At 54.6% G+C, this 24790-nt stretch overlaps 2 protein-coding genes across 8 annotated transcripts; one reads left to right on the top strand and one right to left on the bottom strand.

Moving 5' to 3' along the window:
* The first annotated feature begins 4884 nt into the window (after positions 1-4884).
* Positions 4885-8673, top strand: RAB9B (RAB9B, member RAS oncogene family). Of its 6 annotated transcripts, none has more exons than XM_071569506.1 (2): positions 4885-4944; positions 7281-8673. In XM_071569506.1, the coding sequence occupies exon 2, from the start codon at positions 7316-7318 to the stop codon at positions 7919-7921; it is 606 nt and encodes a 201-aa protein (XP_071425607.1). In that variant the 5' UTR covers positions 4885-4944; positions 7281-7315; the 3' UTR covers positions 7922-8673. The 6 variants fall into 6 exon arrangements, with proteins under 6 accessions (XP_071425607.1, XP_071425606.1, XP_071425608.1 ...); XM_071569505.1 differs by having other exon boundaries at positions 4886-4944; positions 7234-8673; XM_071569507.1 differs by having other exon boundaries at positions 4898-4949; positions 7234-8673.
* Positions 8674-17454: 8781 nt separating this feature from the next.
* PLP1 (proteolipid protein 1) lies at positions 17455-24597 on the bottom strand. 2 transcript variants are annotated; one of them, XM_071569120.1, is made up of 7 exons: positions 24477-24597; positions 22024-22210; positions 21292-21553; positions 20325-20493; positions 20019-20092; positions 19842-19907; positions 17455-19449 (listed from the first exon to the last, which is right to left on the bottom strand). In XM_071569120.1, the coding sequence occupies exons 1-7, from the start codon at positions 24478-24480 to the stop codon at positions 19378-19380; spliced, it is 834 nt and encodes a 277-aa protein (XP_071425221.1). In that variant the 5' UTR covers positions 24481-24597; the 3' UTR covers positions 17455-19377. The 2 variants fall into 2 exon arrangements, with proteins under 2 accessions (XP_071425221.1, XP_071425222.1); XM_071569121.1 differs by having other exon boundaries at positions 21397-21553.
* Between the last annotated feature and the right edge of the window lie 193 nt (positions 24598-24790).

Raw genomic sequence — 24790 nt, 5'->3', positions numbered from 1 at the left:
AAGCAAAATCCAAGCCTTTCCATGGTGAGTGTCACCTGCAAGGTAATGTCACCTCACTCTGTCTGGACAAGGCAGAGGTCAGTGTCCTCTGCTCAGGGACTCTGCTGTCCCAAAACCTGTATGCCCCACTGCCAGTGCTGGTGGCACCCTACAGTGTCAGAGTCCCAAACCTGAATGATGAACCTGTGCAGGAATGTCCATTGGCCACAGGGAACCCAGGACCAGGCTGGGCACAGAGAACATGGTGCAGGGTGTGACTGGGGACAGAGGGTGGGGTGCAGAGTAGGAGTTGAGGGGTCAGCATGGGAATATATCCTTTGCTGCTTCATCCAGAATCACCAACAAGCAGGGAGGAGGTACCTCCAGAGCAGCAGCAGGAGCAAGTTTCCCTCTGTCCAGGCACTTCCCTTGCCAAGAGGCAGCCAGGGTGCCATATCCCCCTCTGTGCCACTCCTCTGTCCCCGCTGCCATGTGCCTTTGCTGCGAGTCCCAGAGCAGAGCCCATGGCAGCACAGGCCCAGCTCCCCAGCCCCATTCCCAGCTGTGACCTGGTGCCTGCCAGACGCCTCTGTGGCTTTCCAGGAACCAGGTCAGGAGCCATGGGCAACAGATAAACATGTTGCAACAGATGCTTTGTGATCTCTTCTGAACCCCCAGCCTGCCTATGCACCTTCATCAGAGTAGAACTATGTCTGGCGCTTCCTCCTATGGTGCTACCTTCTCTGCCACCTTGTCATCCAACATATCCCTGATAACTGGCCTAGGAGCTCCAGGGAAGAGCAGGGGACGGACAAGCAGGGAAGGACAGAGGCTGTGGTAGAGGTGTGCAGCTGAACCTCTGCCAGGCCTGCAGTTGCACGGATGTGGGACAAGCCCCTGCTTGCATTGTTGTGTCTCAGAGAGGTAACTCTGCAGCCCAGGTATGGAGAAGCAGCTGTGGAGCTGTGCACTGGGGCTGGAACAAAGGCAGAGATCCAAGCCTCAGCTGCAGTGTGGAACATGGGATGAATTAATTGGGGCACGAGCTGGCAGTGCTGTGTGACCATGAGCTGGCAGTCACTCGAAGCTGGATCAGAGCTCCTCACCTTGGCACCAGCTTCCTACTGTTTGCTCTAACACCCAGAGCTGAGAGTGAGAGCCAGGCAATGACACATGTGCTGCAGCCTCTCTGGGCCAGGCTGCAGCCAAGCCCAGGGGAGTTAAACATCTCATACTGCAGGAGCCCAGTGCCCTGCAGAGTCCCTGTTCCACTGCCCTGGTGCAGTCCCCACAGCCCTGGTACTCCCCACCCAGCACCTGGCTCCTGAGTCACATCCTCATCTCCACCAGACAAATTCCCCTGCCCAGGGGTGCCCAGGACCCACAGGAGAGGCCCTGCCCAGTGCCAGCTCTCTTACTCACAAACTCGTGCCCAGATAAGCCCATTTCTTAACTTTGTGCTAAGTGTGCTATAGCTGTAGTATTTACTAAGCAGGCAGCTCCTGTTAGGTCACAGTTTGTTGGCTCCACTGCTTATCTCTTTGCTTTGCTGGGCTTGGTAACATGTTAGTACAAACCATGGCTCTCTGCTTTGCCCTGGCACTGATGGAATTGCTCTTCTGGGGTGGCTGTCTTGTGGAGAGGATCAGGGAATGTACCTCCCTCTCCACATCCAGGACTGATGTAGGTGGCTTTATTGTGCAGGCTCCTGAAGTCTCTGCTCAGGCTTACATGAGCTGTTTAATACTACTAATTAACACTGGCAGCAATTTACAGTGTTTGCAGGCATCTCCTCTCAAGTGTGAGGGCAAGATATTAATTCAGGGAAGATCTTGTGAACTACTCAGAAAAGTGGACCACCACAGGTGAAGGCACCCAGCATCGGACTGAATTAAGCAATGCTGGAAGTCATGTATAGACGTCTACAGTGATCTAGATGATGAGGTCTCCAAAGATCCAGAGGGTGTCATGCACACATGAGCCATGTGGAGGAAGGTGATTTAGAGTGCCCCCTTAGTGTTATTCTAACAGTTTGGCAGCTGTGTATTACACCAGCTGTGGAAAGAGTGTCCTCTTGGCTCCAGAACTTCAGAGAAATATCTGTCCTTCCTCATCCCTATAGGCCAGTGCCTTGGATGTCAGAGGCACACCAAGAAGTCAGTTCCTTCCTGCCCTGGTTAGAGAGAAAAGGCACCCCAGGTTGCATGCTATGTGGTGTACTCTGTGGGTTCTCCCTGCCTGGCTTGGGGAGAACAATGGGGAGAGGGATGGGAACCCTTCTTTAAGCTGGAAGCCCATGTGTGCCATTTGGGAGGAGACCCAAGAAGCCTTTCAGCACAATTGCTGTAGATATACAAGAAGGCAACCATCTTTTGGAGCAGCCACTGTCTGTGCTTAAGCCCTTCTTCCCAGGAAGCAGCCAGACGTTACCTGCTGATGGAAAGTAGAGAGAAGTGAGTCTCCAACAGCTGCCAGAGCCCACAAATTAGCCTGAAGATACATGGGGGCCCCTCTAGCACAGGCAGCTGGGGTCACTGGCTCTGTGTGTCCTTAGCTGTGCTGCAGGGACATGCTGACTGGCCTAAACCCTTCAGGCAGCATCCCCTGATGATTTGGTGTCTGCCAGCCTTGAAGGGGGTGGTCCAGGGTGTCATGGTATGGTTGCAGAGCACCATGCCCCTGTTGCCTTAGCAGGATTTGTTGCACTGGCTCTTTCTTCCTCAGGAGGTGCCTCACTCCTTACATGCTAAATCAGATCTCTAATTAGTAAATACTGACAAATAACAGGATTAAATGGCTACCAGGCAAAGGGAGCTGGCAGGGGCAAGTGTGCCATGCTCAGAGGCTCACTCCAGCAATGCATGGTCCTGTCAGAGCTGGCGTGGGGACCTGGACTGGTTAGGAGAGATCCCCAGTGCTTGGTGCGGGCTGGGTCTGTTCCTTGTACCAGCAGTATCCTGAGTTTCTGGCCCTGGTGCTGGTGTTCACATTGGTGACCCAAATGCATGGCCCAGGAGAACCCTCATTTTCCCTGGGCTTTCCTGATCCCAGACTGCCAACACCTTCGCTCTTGGGTCCTACCATCCTGGGCACCCCCTCCTTTCCTCTCTAGGCATCCCTTGTCCCCCATCTCCTCCAACAAATCGAGGCTGGTATTAATATAATCCCTGGCTTAATTTAAATCCTCCTCCCATCTCATGCTTTTCCAGGGGGGAGGAGGGAATCACTTGGCCTTGGAGCTGTTGCTGGGTTCAGATGGTCAGAAGCCCTGGGTGTCCATGTGAGGGGTCCCTGCTCTTGTCCCCCTAGGGAAGGTGCTGGAGGCATCTTGTACCCACAGCAAGATGTGTCCCCAAGTTCTGAAGGCGTATCTCAGTGGGCACCAGGCACTGGCAGGAAGAAATGCTGATGATGCCTGCAAGTGGCTCCTGCTCCCCAAAATTCCTCTGCAGAGACCTGGGGATCTGATTTCAAACTCTCTCTCCTGTGTCCCCTTACTGTTTGGTCTATGTTGGGGTAACCTTGCCACTCCAACTCTCTCTAATGTTTGTATTTGCTGCTCTTCCCCAGAAATCTCCTTCTTTAAGACATTCTGACTCCCGGTCCATCAGGCAATGAGGAAGGTGGGAGAAATCGCACTCCTTCGGACAGCTGTCACTGAAGTGACAAAGGGGGGACATGTGGGACTGTGAGGGGACTGACAGGGGCAGAGAGTGAGGGGAGTCAGGGGGAAGAAGGGAGACTGTGAGGGGAGTGACAGGGCGGGCAGTGAGGGAGCATGGGGGAAGTTTGGGGGACTTTGGCGGGGGACAGGGGATCAGGGAGTGACGGGGGACAGGAGGGACTGTGAGGGGACTGACAGGCGCGGGCAGTGAGGGGACATGGGGGGAGTTTTGGGGACTTTGAGGGGACAGGGGAGCAGGGAGTGACAGGGCGGCAGGAGGGACTGTGAAGGGAGTGACTGGGCAGACAGTGAGTGGCATGACAGGGCAGGCAGGGTGTGGCACAGGGGAAACTGTGAGGGGAGAGACAGGGTGGGTAGTGAGGGGCTGTGTGGGGGACAGGGGGGAATGTGAGGACAGTGGCAGGGGCGGGCACTGATGGATACAGGGAACACTGTGGGGACACTGAGGGCAGTGCCAGGGGCAGTGCCAAGCACAGGGCAGTGTCTGGGGCACCGAGGGCAGTGACAGGGACACTGTGGGCCACCGAGGGCAGTGGCAGGGGCAGTGCCGAGCACAGGGCAGTGTGTGGGGACACCGAAGGCAGTGGCAGGGGCAGTGACAGACACAGGGGATTCTATGGGGACACTAATGTCAGGGGCAGTGCCGGACCCGGGGCAGTCTGGGGGGGCACTGAGGGCAGAGCCAGGGGCAGTGCCGAGCACAGGGCAGTGTCTGGGACACTGAAGGCAGAGCCAGGGGCACTGTGGGGCACCGAGGGCAGTGCCGAGCACAGGGCAGTGTCTGGGGCACCAAGAGCAGTGCCAGGGACACTGTGGGGCACCGAGGGCAGTGGCAGTGCCGGACACAGGGCAGTGTCTGGGACACTGAAGGCAGAGCCAGGGGCACTGAAGGCAGAGCCAGGGGCACTGTGGGGCACCGAGGGCAGTGCCGAGCACAGGGCAGTGTCTGGGGCACCGAGAGCAGTGCCAGGGACACTGTGGGGCACCAAGGGCAGTGCCGAGCACAGGGCAGTGTCTGGGGCACCGAGAGCAGTGCCAGGGACACTGTGGGGCACCGAGGGCAGTGGCAGTGCCGGACACAGGGCAGTGTCTGGGGCACAGAGGGCAGTGTCAGGGACACTGTGGGGGTACCGAGGGCAGTGCCAGGGCCCGTCCCTGCGGTCCCAGGGGCGTGTCCCGCCCCGCCCCTCTCGGGCGCGTGGCGCGTGCGCGGCGCAGGCGCGGGGCTGAGCGGCACCTGCGCCCCGCGGGCCGGGCGGGCAGAGGGCGATCCGGGCCAGGTAAGGTGAGGTGAGCACGGGCCTGGGTCTGTGCAGCTGCCCGGTCTGCCCAGACCCACCGAGGGGCTGCCATCGCCCTGGCCGCCCCCGTGCGGCGGGAGGGGACACGCCGGAGGGTCTCGCCTCCGGCCGAGCCGGCACCGGGGCCTGGGGAGCGGTGGGGGTGTGTCCCTGCGTGCCCGCCCTGTGTGTGACCTGCACTCGGGTGCTGGCGGCCCCGCCGCAGTGGGCATCACCCTCGGGAGCAGCGCACAGCGGGCGTCGTGCTCTCGGTGGCCCGGCTGCGGCACGGCTGCCGGCGCCCTGCGGGCTCTGGAGCAGCCCCATATCACCTGTGAGGCATTCTTAAAACGAGTCATCTGCTAACAAACCATCTCTAAGCTCTGCTCTGCTCGGGGCTGATGGCCCGTGCCAGGAGGGGTGACAGGACTATCTTAACCTCCCTGCTCAGCAAGGTTTGGAAAAGGAACAAGGGTGTTATTGAGCAGCTCACCTGCTCGGGGGGGAGTTCACCTAAGCCAGCGGCCCCAGGGAGCTGTGCTGCGGGTTCTGTTTCTCTCTTGTGATATTTGCATTTTGTTTTTTGCTTTTGGTCTGCTGGACCACACGCTGCTCCCCAGATGTCCCACCAGGTTAGCTCAGCTGTGCTTGGGTTGGCAGTTTCTGTGCAGGGAAGTGAAACTGGTGAGCGTTTTGTGCAGAAAGTGCCGAAACTCGGTAGAAGCAGAAGTTTCTGCTTTTGGCTTTGTGGTACTGCACTGTTTGAAAAGGGTGCAGAAAGAGCAGCATCAGAGTTGAGCAGGGTCTCCCATGATTAATGCAGAGAGTGGGGTTTGGCCTGGACAGAGTAGGATGCTGCTCTGAGCAGCGCCACACACTCCTGCTTGGATGGGTTGGAGATGTCATCACTAAGCAGCACTACTTATCCACACCCTTCCCGGGAATGCTGGTAGCAGGTGCAAGCAAGCTCCCAGGCTCTGCCAGCTGGCTCACTCTCCTGGCTAGGAGGTTCAGGTGCATGTTCGATCCTCAAATCAGATTCCAGAGTGTGTGAGTAGGCAGGGCAAGCAGATCACAGCTATCAACATCCCCTGGCTTCAGGGGAGACACAGGGTGCACAGCCTGTGCATTCATGTCAGAGCTCTTTCACTTTACTCTGATTATATTTTGGGTGTAGCATTCACATGGTACTGGCTTTGCTCTGGCCAGAGGTGTGCTGTGTTCCATTTCACTTAGGGCAAGGAAAATGCCTTAGTCCTTTGTTCTTGCCTGTTTTACTCCAGCTGTCAGTACTGCACTTGCAGCTTCCTGGAGCTCTGCTGTTGTTCTTCCATCCTGGATCAGCATCACAAACTGAGAGACATCGAGGGCGGCCCCAGTAACCTCGATGAGTGATGTTTGTTTTTTAGTGACTGTTACAGTGGAGGAAAGTGTTCCCTGGACAGTCCCAGAGAGAATTGTATTTCCTGAGCAGGTACAGTACAACAGCGAGACAAATGTCTTATTCCATGCCAGGCCTTTACAGTGTCCCTGGGAGTGGGAGGATGCGTTGTCACTTGGCCTGGAGGCTGCTGACTAAGGAACCTGTGGTGTTGGGGTTGTTGCAGTGCAAACTTGCACCTGAGCCCGAGCAAACGGGGCTGTGACAAGCATTGCCAGCAAGGAGCAGCAGAGCAGCTGGTCTGTGTGCCTGGGAAACCCCTTCTGAGCCAGGGATCACGCGCAGCTCCGCTGGTGAGTCAGCATCCTCAGGGTGATCCAGAGCTGGCTTGATAAATGACTTGTATTGATATTAGACCTGCACATCTGTAAAAATCCTTTCAGCAGAGCAAGTCAGATAGGAGAAATGATGTGCTGGTGATGGTGCAGTGGAAAGGAAGGCCTTGTGATAGGCACGTCTGGTGATTTTGCTGTTTCTGTGATAGCCTGTGGTGCAGGCCAAGAGAGGTGTTTAGTGATGATATGTTTGGAAAAACTGGACAAGCTTATAGATACAGGGTTTTCTTCAAAAGGGATATAATTGATACTAAACTCAGAACAGTTTTTCTTACCTTGCACTTAGAGTGGTGACCTGCTGAATCCATTTTGGACCTAATGGAGGACTTGTGTGCCTGAAAGCTTGTCCAGCTCTCAGCTGTAATCTCTCCAATAAGAGAGATTAAAATAATAATATCTCTCTTTAAGAAAGAGACTACCTCCTATATTGAGATTACCTCTTATACACAAAACTTGTTCAGAGATGGAGATGAAAATACCATATTCTGTTTTTCCATATGTGTCTTTCTGCAGAATCCACAAGTCAAATGGCTGTTTTGTACTATTTCTGAACCCTGCAGATTGCCTTGGTACCCTGCCCCTCCCTCCTGCTGCAATGAGTGGCAAGTCCTTGCTCCTGAAGGTCATTCTCCTGGGGGATGGTGGAGTTGGGAAAAGCTCCCTCATGAATCGGTACGTCACCAACAAGTTTGACTCGCAGGCATTCCACACGATCGGGGTGGAGTTCCTAAACCGGGACCTGGAGGTGGATGGACGTTTTGTGACCCTCCAGATCTGGGACACTGCGGGACAGGAGCGATTCAAGAGCCTGCGGACGCCCTTTTACCGGGGGGCAGATTGCTGCCTGCTGACCTTCAGCGTGGACGACCGGCAGAGCTTTGAGAACCTCAGTAACTGGCAGAAGGAGTTTGTCTATTATGCTGATGTGAAGGACCCTGAACACTTCCCATTTGTAGTCCTGGGCAACAAGATTGACAAACTGGAGAGACAAGTGAGCACAGAGGAGGCTCGGGCCTGGTGCATGGAGAATGGTAACTATCCATACCTGGAGACTAGTGCCAAGGATGACACCAATGTGACAGTGGCCTTTGAGGAAGCTGTGCGGCAGGTGCTGGCGGTGGAGGAGCAGCTGGAGCACTGCATGCTGGGCCACACCATTGACCTGCACTCCAGCTCCAAATCGGGGTCTTCCTGTTGCTAAGAGTGGCTGCTGCCTCGGGAGCACTGGTGGAGCCAGCAGCTGGACCAGAACACACCTGGGCAGCCCTGGGGCGCTCTGAGGAGAGTGGCCACAAGGACAATAGGTGGTTTGCTCACTGGGGAGTTGCAGCCTCACCATCTGAATCCTGCCTGGGGTTCTCAGGCACAGAGCATGTATCCGCAGGAGGGAGCTGTTTAACAGAGCATGCGAGCGTAGTCTTGTTTCCATCTCTGTCTGTTTTAGCAGGTTTAAAGGACTGGGTTAAAGTTCTTTAAATTCACTAAAGACAGGAGTGATTTGTTCTGTACCAAGAACTACCTGCAGAGCAAAGCTGAGAGCACCCTAGACACTCTTTGAAGTATTTTAGTCCTGAACTCAAAAAAACCCTAGACCCACTCATGACCATACTGCCAAAGGAAAGCCTGCTCAGCATCCTGAAAAAACTTGTCATAAAGACTCTGGCCCATGTGACTGTGAGAGAGCCAAACACTGGAGAGGCTGGAATGTGTGTATCTGTTGTCTGGGATAAGTGCATTGTGTCTTGAGACTGAATTGTGATGAGAATTGTTAGAGCTCTGATCTGGAGCAACACAGGAAGGAGAGATGGGCCTGTATTTGAATGTGACAGCATTGTTTCTTTGTAGCTGCCTATTTCTGGTCTGTTTTTACTCATCTCTCTTTGTCTTGTGTGAGTGTTATTTTTTGTTATTTATGTCTGTTGTTGTTTAATATATGTTTCCTTGTCTCTTGTGGAGGCTCAACACCAGATTTCATTTCTCGTACCTTCAAACCCTGGGTAAAAATACCAATATGGACACTTGCCAGAGCATGTCAGAGTGTTTGGAACTACTCAGGAGATCTGGAGTGTGAAACTTCAGCTGGTTTTTGTCACAAGTAATCGCTGTGCTCAGATGATGTGCTCTGGCAGACCAGTTGGTGGGTGGGTGGGCTGTCTCCTAGGTGTGCAGGTGACTGGGGGACTGATGCATGGTCAGCTGTTAAATCCACTTGCTGTCTGGTGCCCCTCATCACTGCACTCCATTAGCTGGTGGATCCATGTCTTCAGTTGCTCTAGCATGGATGTTCCCATCTGAATGCTGCAACATGGAACTGTATCACCTGCTGTGTCATGTGCAGTGCTGCTGAGCACAGTTAACCCATGCATGGGCCTGGCCCTTGCTCCCTCATGGGAAATCCAGTCAGTTCTATGTGTAATTTCTATGACAGAATTTACTGGTCAGCTCCAGTTAACTGGCTGCTGTCTTCAGTCCAAAGGGGAGAGAGCTACACCAGTTCCACCTCTGTTCAGGGTGGCCGAGAAAAGGGGATAGGGGGCCCAAGAAGCCTTCTACGAAGGATGCCAGGCTTTGGTCCCTGCTCCTTCCCCCTGCTAGGTGTTAGTTCCAGGCTGTCTGTATAGCAAAAAGATGAGTGCTTGATGGGTGCTGTCTTTGCCACTCAAACCTCATGCCCTGCAACTTCCCCTGCAAGCATTTGGCCAAAGCTGTGACTGCCCACAGGGCATGTAGGAGCCTGTCCTGAGCACATAAACACCAGGTGCTGAGTGTGATTCCCACTGTGATGAGCTGCTGGATGGTAAATTTTGCAGCTCAAATCAAGCAGCTTCCCTTATGCTGTGCATTAGAACAGGGCAATCTCTGCCCTGTGCCAGCAGCTTGTTCCCACCAGGATGCAGTCTCTGAGTGTGCAGAGCATGAGCATTCCCTCATTTCCTCTGGGGTAGCCTGGCATGATCCTGCCCTCTGCAGGGCAACTGTGTGTGGGAGCGACTTTTTAGAGGGGTCTGATTTCTAAACAGAGATGGACACTCGTATTCACGGGGAGTGAAGGCTATCTAGGCAGCTCTTGCAGTCTGGAAAAATGGGTCCTTTAAGGAGAAGGTTCTGCTGGTGCAAGAGATTTTTACAGAAGGTTGTTGTTACTGTTTCTTTACCTATCTCTGACTTCCCCAGACCTCTAGATTTCTCTTCAGTTAATGCTGCTTGATATTTCCTTCAAGACCCCTGCGGTTCCAGTTTCCATCTCTGAACAGCCCCATTCCCCTGGTGCTGGTTTGTGCAGGGGCCCAGGGTTGGAACAGGCTCCAGCCCTTGTGTGCTGGCAAGCCCTGCCAGGGCTGCTGAGGAGACTGGAGATGTTTGCTTTTAGTAAGTTTTCCCAAAGAGCAGACATGCTCAAAATGGGTGGATATCACATCTCTGCCTGGCTGGGACCACCAGGACGTGGCAGCCTCGGCTCCCACCCTTGTGCCAGGGACATGCACACCTTGGACACCTTTCCCTGCTCATCCCTTTGCTTTCCAGCCTGGGGTTCCCTCTGTCTGTCACTGCACCTTGCTTGCTGTCCACTGTCCCCAGGACTGGGGCTCTGCAAACAGCATTGGGCTCCAATTGCCTTTGGCAATACCCACCTTTTACCACGCACAGTTCATGCCATGGTTGAAGGATGGACCTTCTGCAAAGCTGAGGTCCCTCCCTGCCTGTCCCATCAGCAGGGCAGGGCAGCAGAACAAGGTGAGCTCTCATGCACAAGTGGGAAAAAATTTGGGGCTGCTGATGAGAATTTGTTGTGCCAGACCATACCTCCAGGCATCACCAGTGCCTCCCCCTGGAGCTCCCAAATCCACCACCCAAGCCCAGAGCACAGTGCCACATCATAAGGGGAGCAGGGGAAGGTTTTCCCTCACTTCATGTCTAGCTGAACTCAGGTCTCACATCTCTTGCCTTCTTAACAGCAGCTGCTGAGAGCATCAGCAAGGTACCCAGCACAGATCTCCTACTCCAGCATTTCCTACAACTGGGAATTTGCTACCAGCTCAAGTTTTAAAAATACTGATGGCTGTTAGACACACTGTACAAAAAGAGAAAAAAAACCCACCCCAAAAAATCAGTAGTTACCTGGGCTTAAGTACAAGTTAATTGGAGCCACTAAGATCTTCCAGCAGGAGCGCAGTCCCTGTGCAGGTGACACATGCAGACCTGTCAGCCCTGCCGAGCAGGGGGGAACAACAGCATTCACGTTGCCATGGCCCTGGAGGTTTTACAGGCTTTCCCACAGCAATGGTAAAACTAAAACCCAAAAGCATTCCGAGCTCAGACTCACCTTCCTGCTAAGCATGGAGTTGGTATTGCCGAGCTGGGATGTGCTTTTTGACAGCATCTCTTCCCAGGGAGAACATGCACATCCCAGCAGCAGCAGAGCTTCAAGTTGCAAACATCAGAGCCCTGTACTGTAATACTACAGTTGTAGTGCATGTGTTCCCTGGGCTGTGGGCTGCCAGAGCCTGGCAGAGAGTGGGGAACCTGGGAAGCCTCAACCGCTGCCCTGGGAAGCATTGCATCCATAAGGAAAGGATGGCAGACCCTCTGCATGCTTGGGGATGGGGTGGCAGCAGCTTTGACTACTTATATTCACCTGGGGCATAGCAGGCTGTAACTACTGCTGCGTGGTACAAAAATGGCACAAAAGTGACATGTGCCAACCAGGCATGCAGGTAGAGCTCAGCTCCTGCCATGACTAGTTTGCAAATTCTGTTCACCTCGGGCCATCATTTCCCTAAGCCTGGAAGGCTGCAGTGTTATCTCTGCTCCCACCATGGCCAGCAGCTGCCCCTGCTCCACATGCTGCCCCTCTTTGGAGGATTTCACACCCCTCTGCTGCATTTTGGGTCTTCTCTCTCCTCTTGCTGCAAACCTGGGGACACCACAGGCTGGCAAAGTTTGGGCTCTCCCCGCTCCCAGTTCAGACATGGAGTATCCCCAGGCAGGTCAATATCCAGCCCAGCAATCTGTTGCACCTCGATGAGTAAAGGTGGGATGGGAGTTTTAAACTGCCTTACCAGCAGGATATGAAGTCTCCAAAAGGCAAAGCATGATAAATTCAGCCAGGGAATCCCAGGCACAGAGTGCAGAGTGAGAACTTATCCTTCACCATGCACACACATTTATTAAAAATTTCAAATTGTTACATAGCTCATACATAGAGAAGGGTCAGGTTATTTATTTTTGGAAGGCTGATCAATCACACTTGTCCCCACAGGATACCAGAGCTTTAACTACTCATCTGATTATTCCTGCTCTACCCGGTCCAGCCCCAATACTTAATATTTCATCCACATGGCTCCTGGGCAAAGCCAGAGTGGAGTCAGCTCCTGGCAGAGCAGAGACCTGCCTTTGGACTTTACCAACTTCTGCTCAAGGGCATTGGTGGAAGGAAAAGAGTAACTTTTCTTTTACCCTCTGTGCCTTATTTAAAGACAAGATTTGTTTTCAGTCATCACCATCCTAAAAATACAGATTTTTTTTGATCATGAATGACAGAGATGACATGGTGTTTCAACTTCCTGGGGAAAGGATAGCCAGAAAGGTCTGGGGTTGCCCCCACTTTGACCTGGGACTGACACGTGCTCAGCAGCAGCACCTGCCTCTCCTTTAAGGCCACATTTTAACAGCAGAATTGAAGCTTTCCACAGTGAAGGGAGGAAAGTGTTGGAAAGGCAGGTTTTTGTAGCCTATAAACTGTAAGGAAAATTTCACGCTGCCTCCCCAAGCTGGCTCCAGCCGTGTGTTTAATCTCACCACTGTCTCAGCAGACCACCTGCAAATGCTGCAAAGATAGGGCAAAAATGCAGCTACAGGTTGGGCGCTCTTCCCACAGCTCAGCATCCTCCAGGGCACATCCAAAGAGCTGAGGGAACACCAGGGCTTCTCCAGCCCTGACACACTGGGGCTGCTTAGTGAAATGCTTCTGCCTTGGCTCTGTGTTACTCTGGTGAACCTTTTTGCCAAAATTACCTATTTTGTCACTAAATTAAAATAAATCTCTTGGGAAAAAGCATGTAGCACTTTCACTTTACTCAAACTAGAGGTATTAAAGAACTAAAAGGCTTTGCAAAATTCAATTGGTGAAATTTTGGAGTCTTAAATATAAGTAAAATTCCTGGGCAGTTCATGGCTTTGACCTGAGGCTTTACACCAGGACAGAAAGGTCTTGTTGCCCGTGGAGTGCCTTGGGTGGCCCATCATCTGCACCTGAGACACTGAGGCCAGCAGGTTTCTTTCCTGGGGGAAAGGGCTGTCCTCCAGGTGAAACAGGTGAAACCTTCCTGCAGGTGGAACTGCTGCTTCCCCAGCATGGATCTCCTGGGTTCTGTGGGAGGACTGGCACCTCCTATGGAAGCCACGGTGTATGAGGCACATGTGCAGTGCTGTTTATAGCACCCTGTGCATGTCGATGCCAGTATCTAAATCTCAAGAGCCTCACTGTGCACTGTTACACAGCACATTTTATTTCTAACAGACAGTGGATCATACACTTTTTTAATATTAAAACCCCCTATTATGTGGGTTTTTTTAAAAAAAGTTAATATATTTAAATAGTTTAATTTATTTTAAATGAAATGCACGATTCCCAAAGGAGCCAGGATTTTGAACTCATTGCTAAGTTTGGTGCCAACACCCATCCCTTCCCTGTGTCCACTCGTGCTACTGCAGTTGTTGCTATTGCTACAGAACTGTAAAGCCAAGATTCTATCTTTATTTAGGCAAATAAAAATGGATGTACTCAAATGAATTCAGGAAGAGGCTGCCTTCTTCATTTATTCTGGTCTCCTGAAGGATGTGGTTGGTTACAGCATTTGGCAGAGAGAAGTCACCGAGGGATCAGAGATCAGAGGGGTTGGTTATTCCGTGGTGTGCTTAGCTAGACCAGGAGCTGCAGGAATAGAACTCACAAGCTGAATCCAGGGACCAGTTCTGCCTTTTCAAGAGTGTATCAGAAAACAGTTTCATAACAGAAATATTCCACATTGCTTTCTTCTGTCACTACATTTTAATTTCTCAGCCTGGGCTCTCAGCAGCAAGCCTAGTACTTTCCTTTGAATTCTTCCTGTCATCTTGGAACTGTTCCCTCAGGCTCCAGGGGGTTGTAACCAGGCGTGATTTCCATAGGATGCCAAGAAGAAAATCAGCATATGGGGACTGCTCTTGTCCGCTGTCCTGCCAGGATGGCTGCTTATTTTGGGAGGCTTTCACTGTGTTTGCAGAGCCTGTGCCTGCTGTTTCTTTTGGCAGAACTTTTTAGTTTATTTTCCTCCCAGATCTTGCCTATCCATGATTCCAGGAGGCAGTGTAGAGTTCAAAGTCCTTGGAAATCATGCTTTTAAAATGTGGGCTGAAGTATCTGAGGGCCTCCTGCACCTTACTTCAGCCATTTCAAAAGACAGCTGAAAACAGACCATGAACAGGATCTGGTGAGAGATTATTCTGGCCTTGGAGGTGTCACAGGGTTTGGGTGAGGATGTTTCTCATCAGGGAGGGTCTGTCTGAAACCACCAGAACTGCTGACTCCCCTGATGTGAGGTGTTTGTAGGAAAGTTCAGGCAGAGATGGGAGTCCTAGTAAGGCTGTTCCCTCATTCCAAACTTTTCCAGTGTAAGCCATAGTGGAGAGCACAGTGAGTTTTGTCATAGGTTGGGGAGAGGATGGATCCCTGGAGGGCAAAGGAGCATCTCCAAAGGAAAGCAGGGAGCTGCCTCTGTGTGGAACAGATATTCTAGCATCTCCCAGTGCCTTTGTGCACTCCTCAGCTCTGGGGCTGCTCCTCAGAGCAGTACAACTGTAAGGAAATTCACAGGAATACAGTCTCTGGGGACAGCATGCTCTTGCATGTGTTTGAGGATGAGCAGAAAGAACCAAGAGTTAAAAATGCCCTCTCAGGAGCCTCTGAATCCCACTCCAGGCTCCATTTTCAAACAGGGGGTTTGGTGCAGCTCTGACACTGGAGGCTTCAAGGGGTCCTTTGGGGACTGGTACAACTGGCCATATGTGGATGCCTCATCCCTGGAAATGTTCAAGTTCAGGCTGGGTGGAGCTCTAAGCAACATGGTCTGTTGGAATGTGCCCCTGCCCACAGTAGGGGGGGTTGGAACTAGATGATCTTTAAGGTCCCTTCCAACCCAGATCATTTGATGTTTCCATGACTTCCCACCGCCTATTCCCTCCTTGTCCTCAGGTAATTCTCTGGTACAACCTAACTGCGCACAGAGATGGAGAAAAGCAGCTGGATGCCTGAGACGTGGCAGGTGAGGGCTTCCTCCAGGTGGAGGGATGGAGGGTTGAGCCAGGGCAGCCCTGGGTTTGCCTCCAGCACTACCTCCTTTTCCTGAGCCTTCCTGCTCATCTCGCACGACCTTCCCAGGGCTGAGCCCGACCCTTGCTAAGTGGGCAAGGCGGGAGACAGTACCTGCCTGTGTGGCCTCAGAGGAATGTGCTCTGTAGTCAGGGCTTGCACACGGGCCGGGAATGGCCGCGGCTGGATGCCCGGGGTCGCTTTTATGTACTGTTCCCATGCTGAGAGCTGTGCAGGACTGAGCCCCTTGCAGAGAAAGGGAGGAGCAAGGAGCCGCTGGTGGTGTAGCTGGTGTGTCCTGGGTGGGCTGTCCGTGTTCCAGAAGCTCCCAGGGCTCAAGGGAGGGGTCCCCGGGGGAGCACCATCAGCTGCCGCGGTGCCTGGGCAGGGCAGGGAGCAGGACCGGGACTGCGGGGGGAGCCGGGGGAGCTGCCGCTTTGTCCCGCTGCCCGGAGAGCTGCCTCTGCGTCCGGCGGCCGCGGGGAGGAGCCGCAGGACCGGGGATGCAGGGCCGGAGGACAAGGGATGCGGGAGACGCCGCGAGGAGCATCAGCCCTTCGCCCTGGGGGGCCGCCTGAGCGGAGGGCTGGGGACCCGCGGTCATCACCAGCACCCGTGGGTGCCGCCGTCCCCTCCCCTCCTCTTTCTTCTCATCTCCCAAGGAAGCGCAAGGCCTTCTCCTGGAGCACAGGATGGAGGGGTGGGAACCACCTTGCTCTTTTGCCAGCAAGGCAGCCCAGGGAACGTGCGCCAGAGTCCCCTTCTCTGGTCCAGCCTTTGTGGGAGCAGAGTGCAGCCACGTTTTAGCCGCTAGACGAGGGAAACCGTATGACTGAGATGGCTCTCCTCCTTGGAGTTCTCCTGATGGGATTTACAGAGATGTGGTTTGGTACAGAGGCAGAGTTCATTCCCTGTCTCTTCTCAGCGGGTTCTTGGACAGCACTGTGTGCCCAGGAATGGAGCTGTGAGGGCAGGACCCATGTCCCCAGGTGAGGTGGCAGCTGGGCACAGCCAAGGGCACTCCTGAGGCTACATGTGTCCTTCAGCCCTCGAGTTTGCCCGGCCCCCTGGCCATGCTGGCTGCTTTCACACATCACCTCGCACTGCTGTCCCCAGCCCTCACTGTGGCCTGGGGGGGCACCAGTCTCTGACAGGGGAAAGAGATGGTGTTTTGTTCCCAGCCTGCTCTTGCCCAGTGACTGATTGTGTACACACAGGGCCCTTTCAGCATGGGGAGAGGAGGGTGATGGCATCTGGGAACGCAGGGAACAAAGGGCCCCGTTGATGGTGGCTGCAGCCCCATGGGTTTCTGTGAGCCAGGGCAAGGCCGAGGTGCAGGCACAGCTGTGCCACTGAGCTGGGGCAGCAGCACTGCATGAGCTAAACCTCCCCTGGCCAGGCTACAAGGGACACTGCTGCCTGCCTGGAGGGGCTGAAGCCAGGGGAAAGAGGGAAGAGTGGAAATTGGGCTAGAGTCACACTTAGAAAAAGCAGCAAAGGTCCTGGCCATGTGTAGGTATCAGCCTGCCAGCTCCCAGCCCACCCTGCTGCTCCTGGGCATGTGGCTGTGCCTGAAATGTGCATTTCAGACAGACCTGCTGCAATCAGGACTACTCCTGGAGTCTGAGTGTGGGGCTGGGAGTATCCGTCTGTGGCCTCAATCTCTGGAGAGCTCCTGGAGAGAATTTCCAAGAGAAGCAACATTTGAATCAATAACTTCTGAGCAGCTGCTGTGGAAACATGCACCTAAGAGCAGCATGTGTCTGATCAGGGGCAGATGGGCAGCAGCCACTGCCCTCCCATGCACCAGCACTGCACACACTGATAACGATCTTGCAGCAAGTGACTGGACATGTAGGGCCCTGTGACACTCCAGTGTGCCCTTGTCCTTCAACAAGACCATCCTATTCCACACAAGGCTCTCTATAGGTGAAAGAATTGCATCCACTGCATGGGTCTGGACATGCTTGTCTTAAACATGTTGCAGCTTGAGCCACGCAGGTTGTTTTTGCTGTGGTTGTGCTGTAGCTGCTACATAAGGAGACGTGGCAGAGGCTGTCACCACGTGGGCTCAGCATTAAAGGGCAGCAGCACATCACCAAACACAAGCAAGCGGCTGCTACGAGGGCCCAGGGTGGCTGGAGGAGAAATAGAGGTTTTAAGTGTTCCCCAGCTGGGAACAAAGATTTTGAAGTTAGGGTTATGAACCTCATGGCAGGAGTGGGTAGAGTTCTGCAGGTCCACACGTGGGGCTGGCAAATGCTGCTCCTCTGAGACCTTCTCCTGTGCAGCCTCCCCTTCCCTGCTTTTTTCTTTTCAGCTGTGGGCAGTTGGGGTTAGGAAAGCTAACACAACAAATTGACAGGCAGACACATATCTTGTTCAGAATGTTCTTAATTTTATTTTCTTTAATTTTTATAAAATACATCTTGTAAGATAAGTCTCTAAAAACTTGCTTCTTTTTATTGCTTGTTAACAAGTTGAAATTCTAGATCAGAAATGAAGGAGACACTTTCAGTTAATTAACTCTTTTTGCCTGTGTGTGTGTGTTGTGTATGTGTGTGTGCGCGCGCGTGTGTGGGGTCTGGGGACAAGAGTGGGAAGGAGAATCTTGTTATTTTTTGTTAAAGGGATACCAAAGAAACCCCCAGAAAACCCCCAAGAGAGATAACATTGATGTGAATTTCCAGATCTTGACTGGTTTCTCCCCACCCTGTCACCCCTCCTGGCATCTCCCCCCTCCCCATCCCATGTGCGTTGGTAGCCTGGCCGACCTATTTCAGCATTCCCGGCGGCAAGGATCCTTCAAATTCACTGCTCAGCAGATCTGCCTGTATCCTTGCCCCTGCTGAAACCAGCACTTAAAAAATATATCACAATAATACAGACACAGAAGAAAAAAAAAGAAATCCATGCAAGATGGAGCTACAGTCTGCCACTGAAAGTAGTTTCTCCAATAAATAAACACAAAGATTAGCATTAAGGAGAGGCAGGAAAGAGCAAAACAAAATACCAAAATACCAGTTGTTGGGGAGGACTTGAAGCAGCATTTCAGCAGGTCTGGCTGGAGCCGTGGTACCCAGCCAGAGGGCTTTCCTCCAGCAGGAGAACAGTCATGGAGGCGAAGCCATCTCCACCAAACCCCTTGCTCTCCATGGGGAAAGGCTGAACCGGCACCAGAAAGGATCTGGATTTCAGAGATGGGCTGTGTGTCAGCCCCATGACCCCCAAACCACCACCCTTCCTTCCCTCCTCAATTCCTTCATGGGTTTCACCTGGAGGTGAGATGCTACCAGTCCCTCCCACCCTGGCAGACTGAGAGCTGTACTGACCTGCAGGAAAACAAGTGAGGGGACAGACTGAGGTACAGTTACATTTGACACAGGTGAGAAGCAAAGAAGCTCTCTGGCGCAGCGGAGGTTAGAGAAGCAGACGTCACCCCAGAGAAGAGCACCATTGTGAAGGGCCGAGAGCGTGCGGCGAGCGCGGCACTGGCAGGGCAGGGCACCTGGGCCCAAGGGTTATCCCCTGCCTACGGAGGGATGGCTCTGGCTTTACGCTTCCAGGGCTTGGTGCAGAGATGTCCCCTCTCAGTCAAACCTATATGCTGCCTCTCTGCTGCCTGGAGGGTAAAGCCAAGCCCCCTTGTCTACAGAGACACCAAACTCCTTTGGGTTTTAATTGGGGGCAGCTGGGTTAGGGCTTTATCAGCATTGGGGTCAGCACTCTCTTCTCCACACTGGGAAGATCCTTGCCCTGACCTCCCTTTGCCTTGGCTGCAGCAGGCGATTTAGGTTAAAGTCATCTTTCTCTGCTAAGGGAAAAAATCCTTCTCTTATTCTCCATCCATGGGTGGTGACAGCAGACAGCTCCAGGAGAGTCTCTAGCAATGGTACCAGGACTGGGCTAACTTCCTTTTCTCTCTAGGTAGCCTCCTGCTACTCATGGAGCAACCTACATGGATTTCTTCCTCCCAGGAGCATGAAGGCCTTTGCTCATCCCTAGGCAAAAATTGGGACATTGGAATAAGTCCCTCCTCTTCTCTGGCTTGTTTTGATGGGCTTGGCTCTAGAGCGAACCGCTTACAGAGGAGCAAAGAGAGAAAAGAGCATGAAGAGGTGTCCATTGGTGGGAAGCTCTCCTTCCTGGTCATGCTCAGCACGATGGATGCGAGGGAGGAAGAGGAGGGGAGTCATCAGCGAAGGCAGAGTTAACGCAGGAGACCTGGTGTCAGGTGGCTGCAGTGTTAAAACCTCAGGGTTAGACAAAAGAAGGGCGTTTGGTCTGGCTGGGCTCCGCCGCATGGGCTAGAACTTGGTGCCTCGGCCCATCAGCTTGAGGACTGCAAAGTTGTAGGTGGCGGCAATGATGAAGGTGACCTGTGGATGGGAAGAGAGTGAATGAGGGGGCATCCCCCAGCCCCACACCCCAACAGGGCAGTGCCCTGCAGAGCCCCATAGCCCTGCTGCACCATCAGGACACTGCAGTGTTGTGTCACTGGTGCAAAGCAAGAGGAGAGCTGGGGAAAGGCAGGGGACTCAGTGCAGTGGCAGCGGGACATCTCCCTGCTGGTCTCCTAAAGCCTCTCCAAATCCTCTCCAGCAGTCACCTCTACCTTCTTATGGCCTCAGTCCACTGTCTGCACTTACGTGTCAGAAAATGACACGAGCACAGGCTCTGTCCCATCCATGCCCACCACCTCTGCTGTCCTTTTCCCCCACATCCTTGCCAGGCGGAGGAGAACGGCCGGGCAGGGGGAGCACTGACTCACCAGTGAGACCAGCGTGGCAGCTGCCCCCACGAAGGCTGCGATGAAGAGGTGGAAAGTCATCTGGAACTGCAAGAGAAAAGGGGGGTGAGCTCCCAGGATCCTACGAGCTGCCCAGGGAGGCCAGTGCTGAGGTGACCCACTAAGGGGAGCACACATGGGGTGGCAGGAAGTACTTACCTCACTGGTCTTGCAGATGGAGAGCAGGTTGGAGCCACACACCTTGCCAGGGAAAGCATTCCAGGGCAGGACGCCTGGGGAGATGTGGGAGCCATGTGAGCAACACATGGCCACCACCTGGCTTCCTTGCTCAGCTTCCCACAGCCACATGTATCATACACACCCTGGTGCTTTGGGACTCTTAAGCGTTTGTCCTGCTTTATCCCAGCCTAATGTGCCTGGGCACTCTCCTCCATCCCCTTTCCTCCTCCCTCCCCTCTCCTCCTCCCTGAGCCCTGGCTCCTGGTTGGTGAAGCTGGCACTCACCATACATCCTGGCATCTGCACAGAGGGTGCCAATGCTGGCCGTGGTCTTGGTGGGGTTGGCAATGGACTGGCAGGTGGTCCAAGTGTTAAAATAGATGTAGACAGGCACCGCAGAGCAGGCAAAGACCAGGAGCCAGATGATGGTCAGGACATAGGTAATGCCCACAAACTGCAAGGGGCAGGACAAACCAGGGCAGAGTCGTGGTTACCAAGTAGACAGGGACATGGACAGGGGAGCGCGAGGTTCCCCAGGCAGGGGAGGGTGTGGGGCAGGTCTGGGACTGCGATGCTCCTGCATCCAGCTCTGCACCGCCTGCCAAACCCAGCGTGTCCCCAGGCAGCCAGCACAGGGTAGCAGCCCAAGCCAGGCACTCCTGTGGCTCATGGGGCCAGTGCTAGTCCCAGATTCGCGCCCGGCTACATGTGCATGGGGGTGACCAGCGGCAGCAGGATGGCTGCCACTTTTGGGACAGGGGGATGACCAGGGCCATGGCCAAGGAGAGTTTGGTCTCTGCAGAACAGCAGCTGCAAGAGCTGCCTTGGCATGTCAATGTGCTTTCCTGCCCTCCCTCCATGGTGCCACCCCAACCAGCCCCCGAGGGAACCACAGACATGCCTCTCCACTCCCCCAGGCCACAAGATCCCTTTGCCAGCTCTTTGTCACGGTTCCCAAGCACAGTGGAGAGGATGATCCCAGGGGCACCATGTGCCATACAGCCTCCAGCTGCAAGCACTGCAGGGGCGCACACAACTCTCCCCAGCGATGGTCAAACATGAAGCAGTTTTGTCAGACACAGCCATTTGGGCTTCTTTGGTCCCAGGGGCCATGGCAGGCCTGGGGGAGGGTGACTAGGCTGCGCTTCCCTTTGGGGTACCCCAAAACCGCAGTCTCCTGCCCTTTGGCCACACCGAGCGTGGCGAACCCGCTGGGGCGCGCGAAGGGGTGTCAAACCCCGGTTAAGATCACCTTGTCAGGATGTCCTAGCCACTTTCCCAAACACTGACACACCCGCTGCCACGAGTGAGCTCGCTGGGGGCCTCGCGCTCCCCTCCCTTTCGGGCCCCCAGTTACCGTAGCGCTGAGGCCCTTGCCGCAGATGGTGGTCCTGTAGTCCCCAAAGATTTGCCGGACGGCACCGGTGGTGTAGAAGCCTTCGGCCAGCAGCAGGGCTCCATAGAGGAAGAAGAAGGAGGCCGTGCCATAGATGAAGTACTGAAAAGCGTGGATGCTGCCGGGGAGAGGAGTGGGCAGGGATGACGAGATGCTGGGGCAGTGCTGGGGAGCTCAGCCCTGCATGGCTGCCATGACTTACCCTCCCCACACCGCCCCTGGGGGACCAAAACGGAGGGTGAAGCTACAAGAGGAGCAAGCTGGGGCAAAATTGTGGTGAGCAAGGCTGTGGGCTGCCACCAACTCACTCATATCCCCCATACCTACCCAGTGCAGAGGTCCAGCTCTACCTAGGGCACGTAACAAGGGTCAGGTAACAACCAGCATGAAATGAAAGCAAGTAGCCACTTGGATCCTGCCATGGAGCTGTGGCACCAGTAAACAGCAAAGGCAGCTTGGGGTCTCCATGGTGCCCAGGTGACAGCATTGCCCTGGACAGCCCAGCTGGACACCTCATGCTGGCACAGAGCACAAGGAAGACGCGAGGGGCTCCAGTGTGCAGGTGACACACTGTAGCAGGGTACTTACATGTCGATGAGATACTCATAGTCCTGGAAGTTTTTGGAGAAGTAGGTCTCGATGAGCTGCTCAGTACCTGTGAGGGCTTCGTGCCCACAGCCACAAAACAGCGCTACCCCAAAGAAGCACAAGCCAGTGGCAACCAAAGAAGCAAAGGGTGCCCCGATGAGACACCTGGCACAGCACTCAAGTAAACCTATGGAGAAAAGAAGTGAGATGGGACAAAACTGCTGGGATGAGGATTGCTTGGAGCCTGCAGCTCAGGGCAGGCAAGTTCAGGAGGAGAAAAGTGCCTGGCAGGAGGAGGAAGGAATACCCAGGAATAATTCCTTGTGGTGCTAGAGAGCCAAACCCAGCCGCTGCCCTGAGAGCTCTTTAAGCAGCCACACAGGAGCCCACCCAAGGGTGATGGCAGCGTGGGGCACTGCAGCTGTGAGGAGCTGAGACGAGCCTGCCATGCTGACCCATGAAAAATGAGATGGAAATAGAGCGTGATACAGTGTAATGCCAGTGGGACCTGGCAAACAAGCTGCTAATGGGCTCCCCACTGCCGGCACAGCCCAGCGGCCACGCCAGCTGCCTGCAACGTTCTTTTGCCATCGAAGATGGAGCGGAACCCAACACTTCCACAGAGGCAAACCCAAGTGGAGATCCAGCAATGAGGACCTGCTTGAGGCAGCACAGGACGAGCCCACACACACCCCGAGCTCTCCAGACTTCCAGGTGGCACACTGGGCTGCACTTGTCCCCTCTCCTGGCACCCTGCAGGAAGCTCAGGCTGTCGCAGCCCCTTTGTGTGGGCAGATGTGCTTATAGAGAGGAGCCGTGTTAGTTTCCTGAATGACAGCACTTGTGTAATAGATTTAGTCCTCCAGGACCCATGTGTGGGTAGGGAAAGCAAGGACAGATGCCAGCGTGCTGCATGGATTGCCTAAATACTGGTTTTTTTCAGCAGTGAATCCGTGGGCACCTGCTCCTTCTGCACGTCGGGGCTCCAACACGCAGGAGAGTTAGCTGGGTTCCCGATGGGCGGGGTTTGGAGGTGCTCAGCCAGTCGCTCTCCCGCCTGTTTTGGGGCCAGGCAGCCAGGTGGGTTTACATCTGGCTCCAGAACAGCAGTTTGACTCCCGCTAAGCTGGGACAACCTGCTGCCATGGCTGTGCAGCACCTGTGTGCAGGGAAGCTTCTTCCCTTTCCCAGGTTGTGGGCTATGGCACCCCACTGACCAGGGCACAGTGGCTGCCTGTGCACAGCCCATCTGGGCATAGCATTTCTGCCTTGAATACCAAACAGGCACCCACGCCAAACCCACACTCCCTCCACGAATCCCGCAGTGCTTATCTCCTGCCTCAAAGGACAAGAAAGCCGTGGGGTCCTGGCCAGCAGCGTTGTCCCCTCCCCACTGGGAGCAAGGTTGCACAGTGGCACGGAGGACAATGGGGGATTGTCCTGGCACTGCCACCCCAGTGGCTGCTTCATGCCAAGAGCAAACAGGGAACAAAGGCAGTGCTTTGGGGAGTGCTGGGACCCCTCCCTCTTGTTTGCCTTGGACGCAGCAGGTCCGGGGGGGTCCCACTCAGCCTGGCCAGGGCTGCTCCCAAACCTTGCTGGGACCCATGGAGACAGCCCCGCACACCCAGCAGGGTGCTGGGCCAAACCTGCCCTCTCTAGTTTTATTTTGGCCACCTGGGAAGTGACATGCCAAGTACCCGCGCTAAGGCACAGGGAACGGCTCTGTTCCCAGGAGACTGCAAGTCCTGGGATGCAATAGCACCTGACAGGCTGCTGCCACAGCCCCTCGAGCTTTGGGAGGCTGCACTGGGGAAGCCTAGGGAGGGCAAAGGAGGAGAGAAAGAGCCCTTGTGCTGCACAATCCTGAGTCTTGTACACAGGCTCAGCTGCTGCCAGCACCAAACAACGTGCTGCAGACAGGAGGAGGAGGCAGGGTGCCAGCAGCAACAAGGCACCCCTGGGAACCGAGCACCCCCGATGTTCCAGGGGTATGCTGGTATTAGCTCTGCTGTATCAGTAGGGAAACTGAGGCACCAGGAGTGTCTCCGTATTCCCAATGCTGCTGGCATACAAGTGGCACGAGCTGTGACCGGTGTCAGGGCCCTGCCTAAACCTCCCAGCTCCTGCCAGCCCCAGGCAGGAGCTCTCATCTCTCCAGCCCACGTGGGGAGGGCTTGGATGGGACAGGCTGTGGGGATGGCACCTGCCTCCATAGACAGCACACAAGCACATGGGGACAGAAAACTGCCTTGGGAAAGAAAGAAAACACCTTCCCTGCGATGCCAAGGCATCCTGCCTCTGCAGCTCACATGGCCAGCAAGGCCACACCAGGGTCACCAGGACCTCACTGGTGCCAGAGGAAAGTTTCAGGGGGCTCTGCTCTGGGATAGGGTCCTTAGAGCCACCATCAACAGCTCTCCAGGTGGCTTCCACCCTCACCCCATACTCACCCATGGCGCTGGACTTGGTCAACTCCCCCAACCGCCCGCTCGGCTGCTTCGGTGCTGTCTGTGAAGCCCTGGCTTGCCTGGCAGTCCCACGCCCTGTATTCCCCCCTCTGGGTGTCTGTCCGGCTCTCCAGCAAAGAAAAGGGCTCTCTGAGTGACAGCCACCCCCCTTAAAGGGACCGGACCCCGCCCTCCCCCTGCCCCCCCAGCACCCCTTGGCTGCCAGCTCCTGGGTGCCCGGCGCCTGCCTAGGCACAGCTGCCCCATGGTCCCTCTCAGGGCTCCTGGGGAAAAAGGCTTTTGTAAAAGAAAAAGAG

This window comes from Pithys albifrons, chromosome 14 (genome assembly GCF_047495875.1).
Source record: "Pithys albifrons albifrons isolate INPA30051 chromosome 14, PitAlb_v1, whole genome shotgun sequence".
NCBI lineage: Eukaryota > Metazoa > Chordata > Aves > Passeriformes > Thamnophilidae > Pithys > Pithys albifrons.
This window is presented reverse-complemented; position numbering and strand designations above follow the sequence as displayed.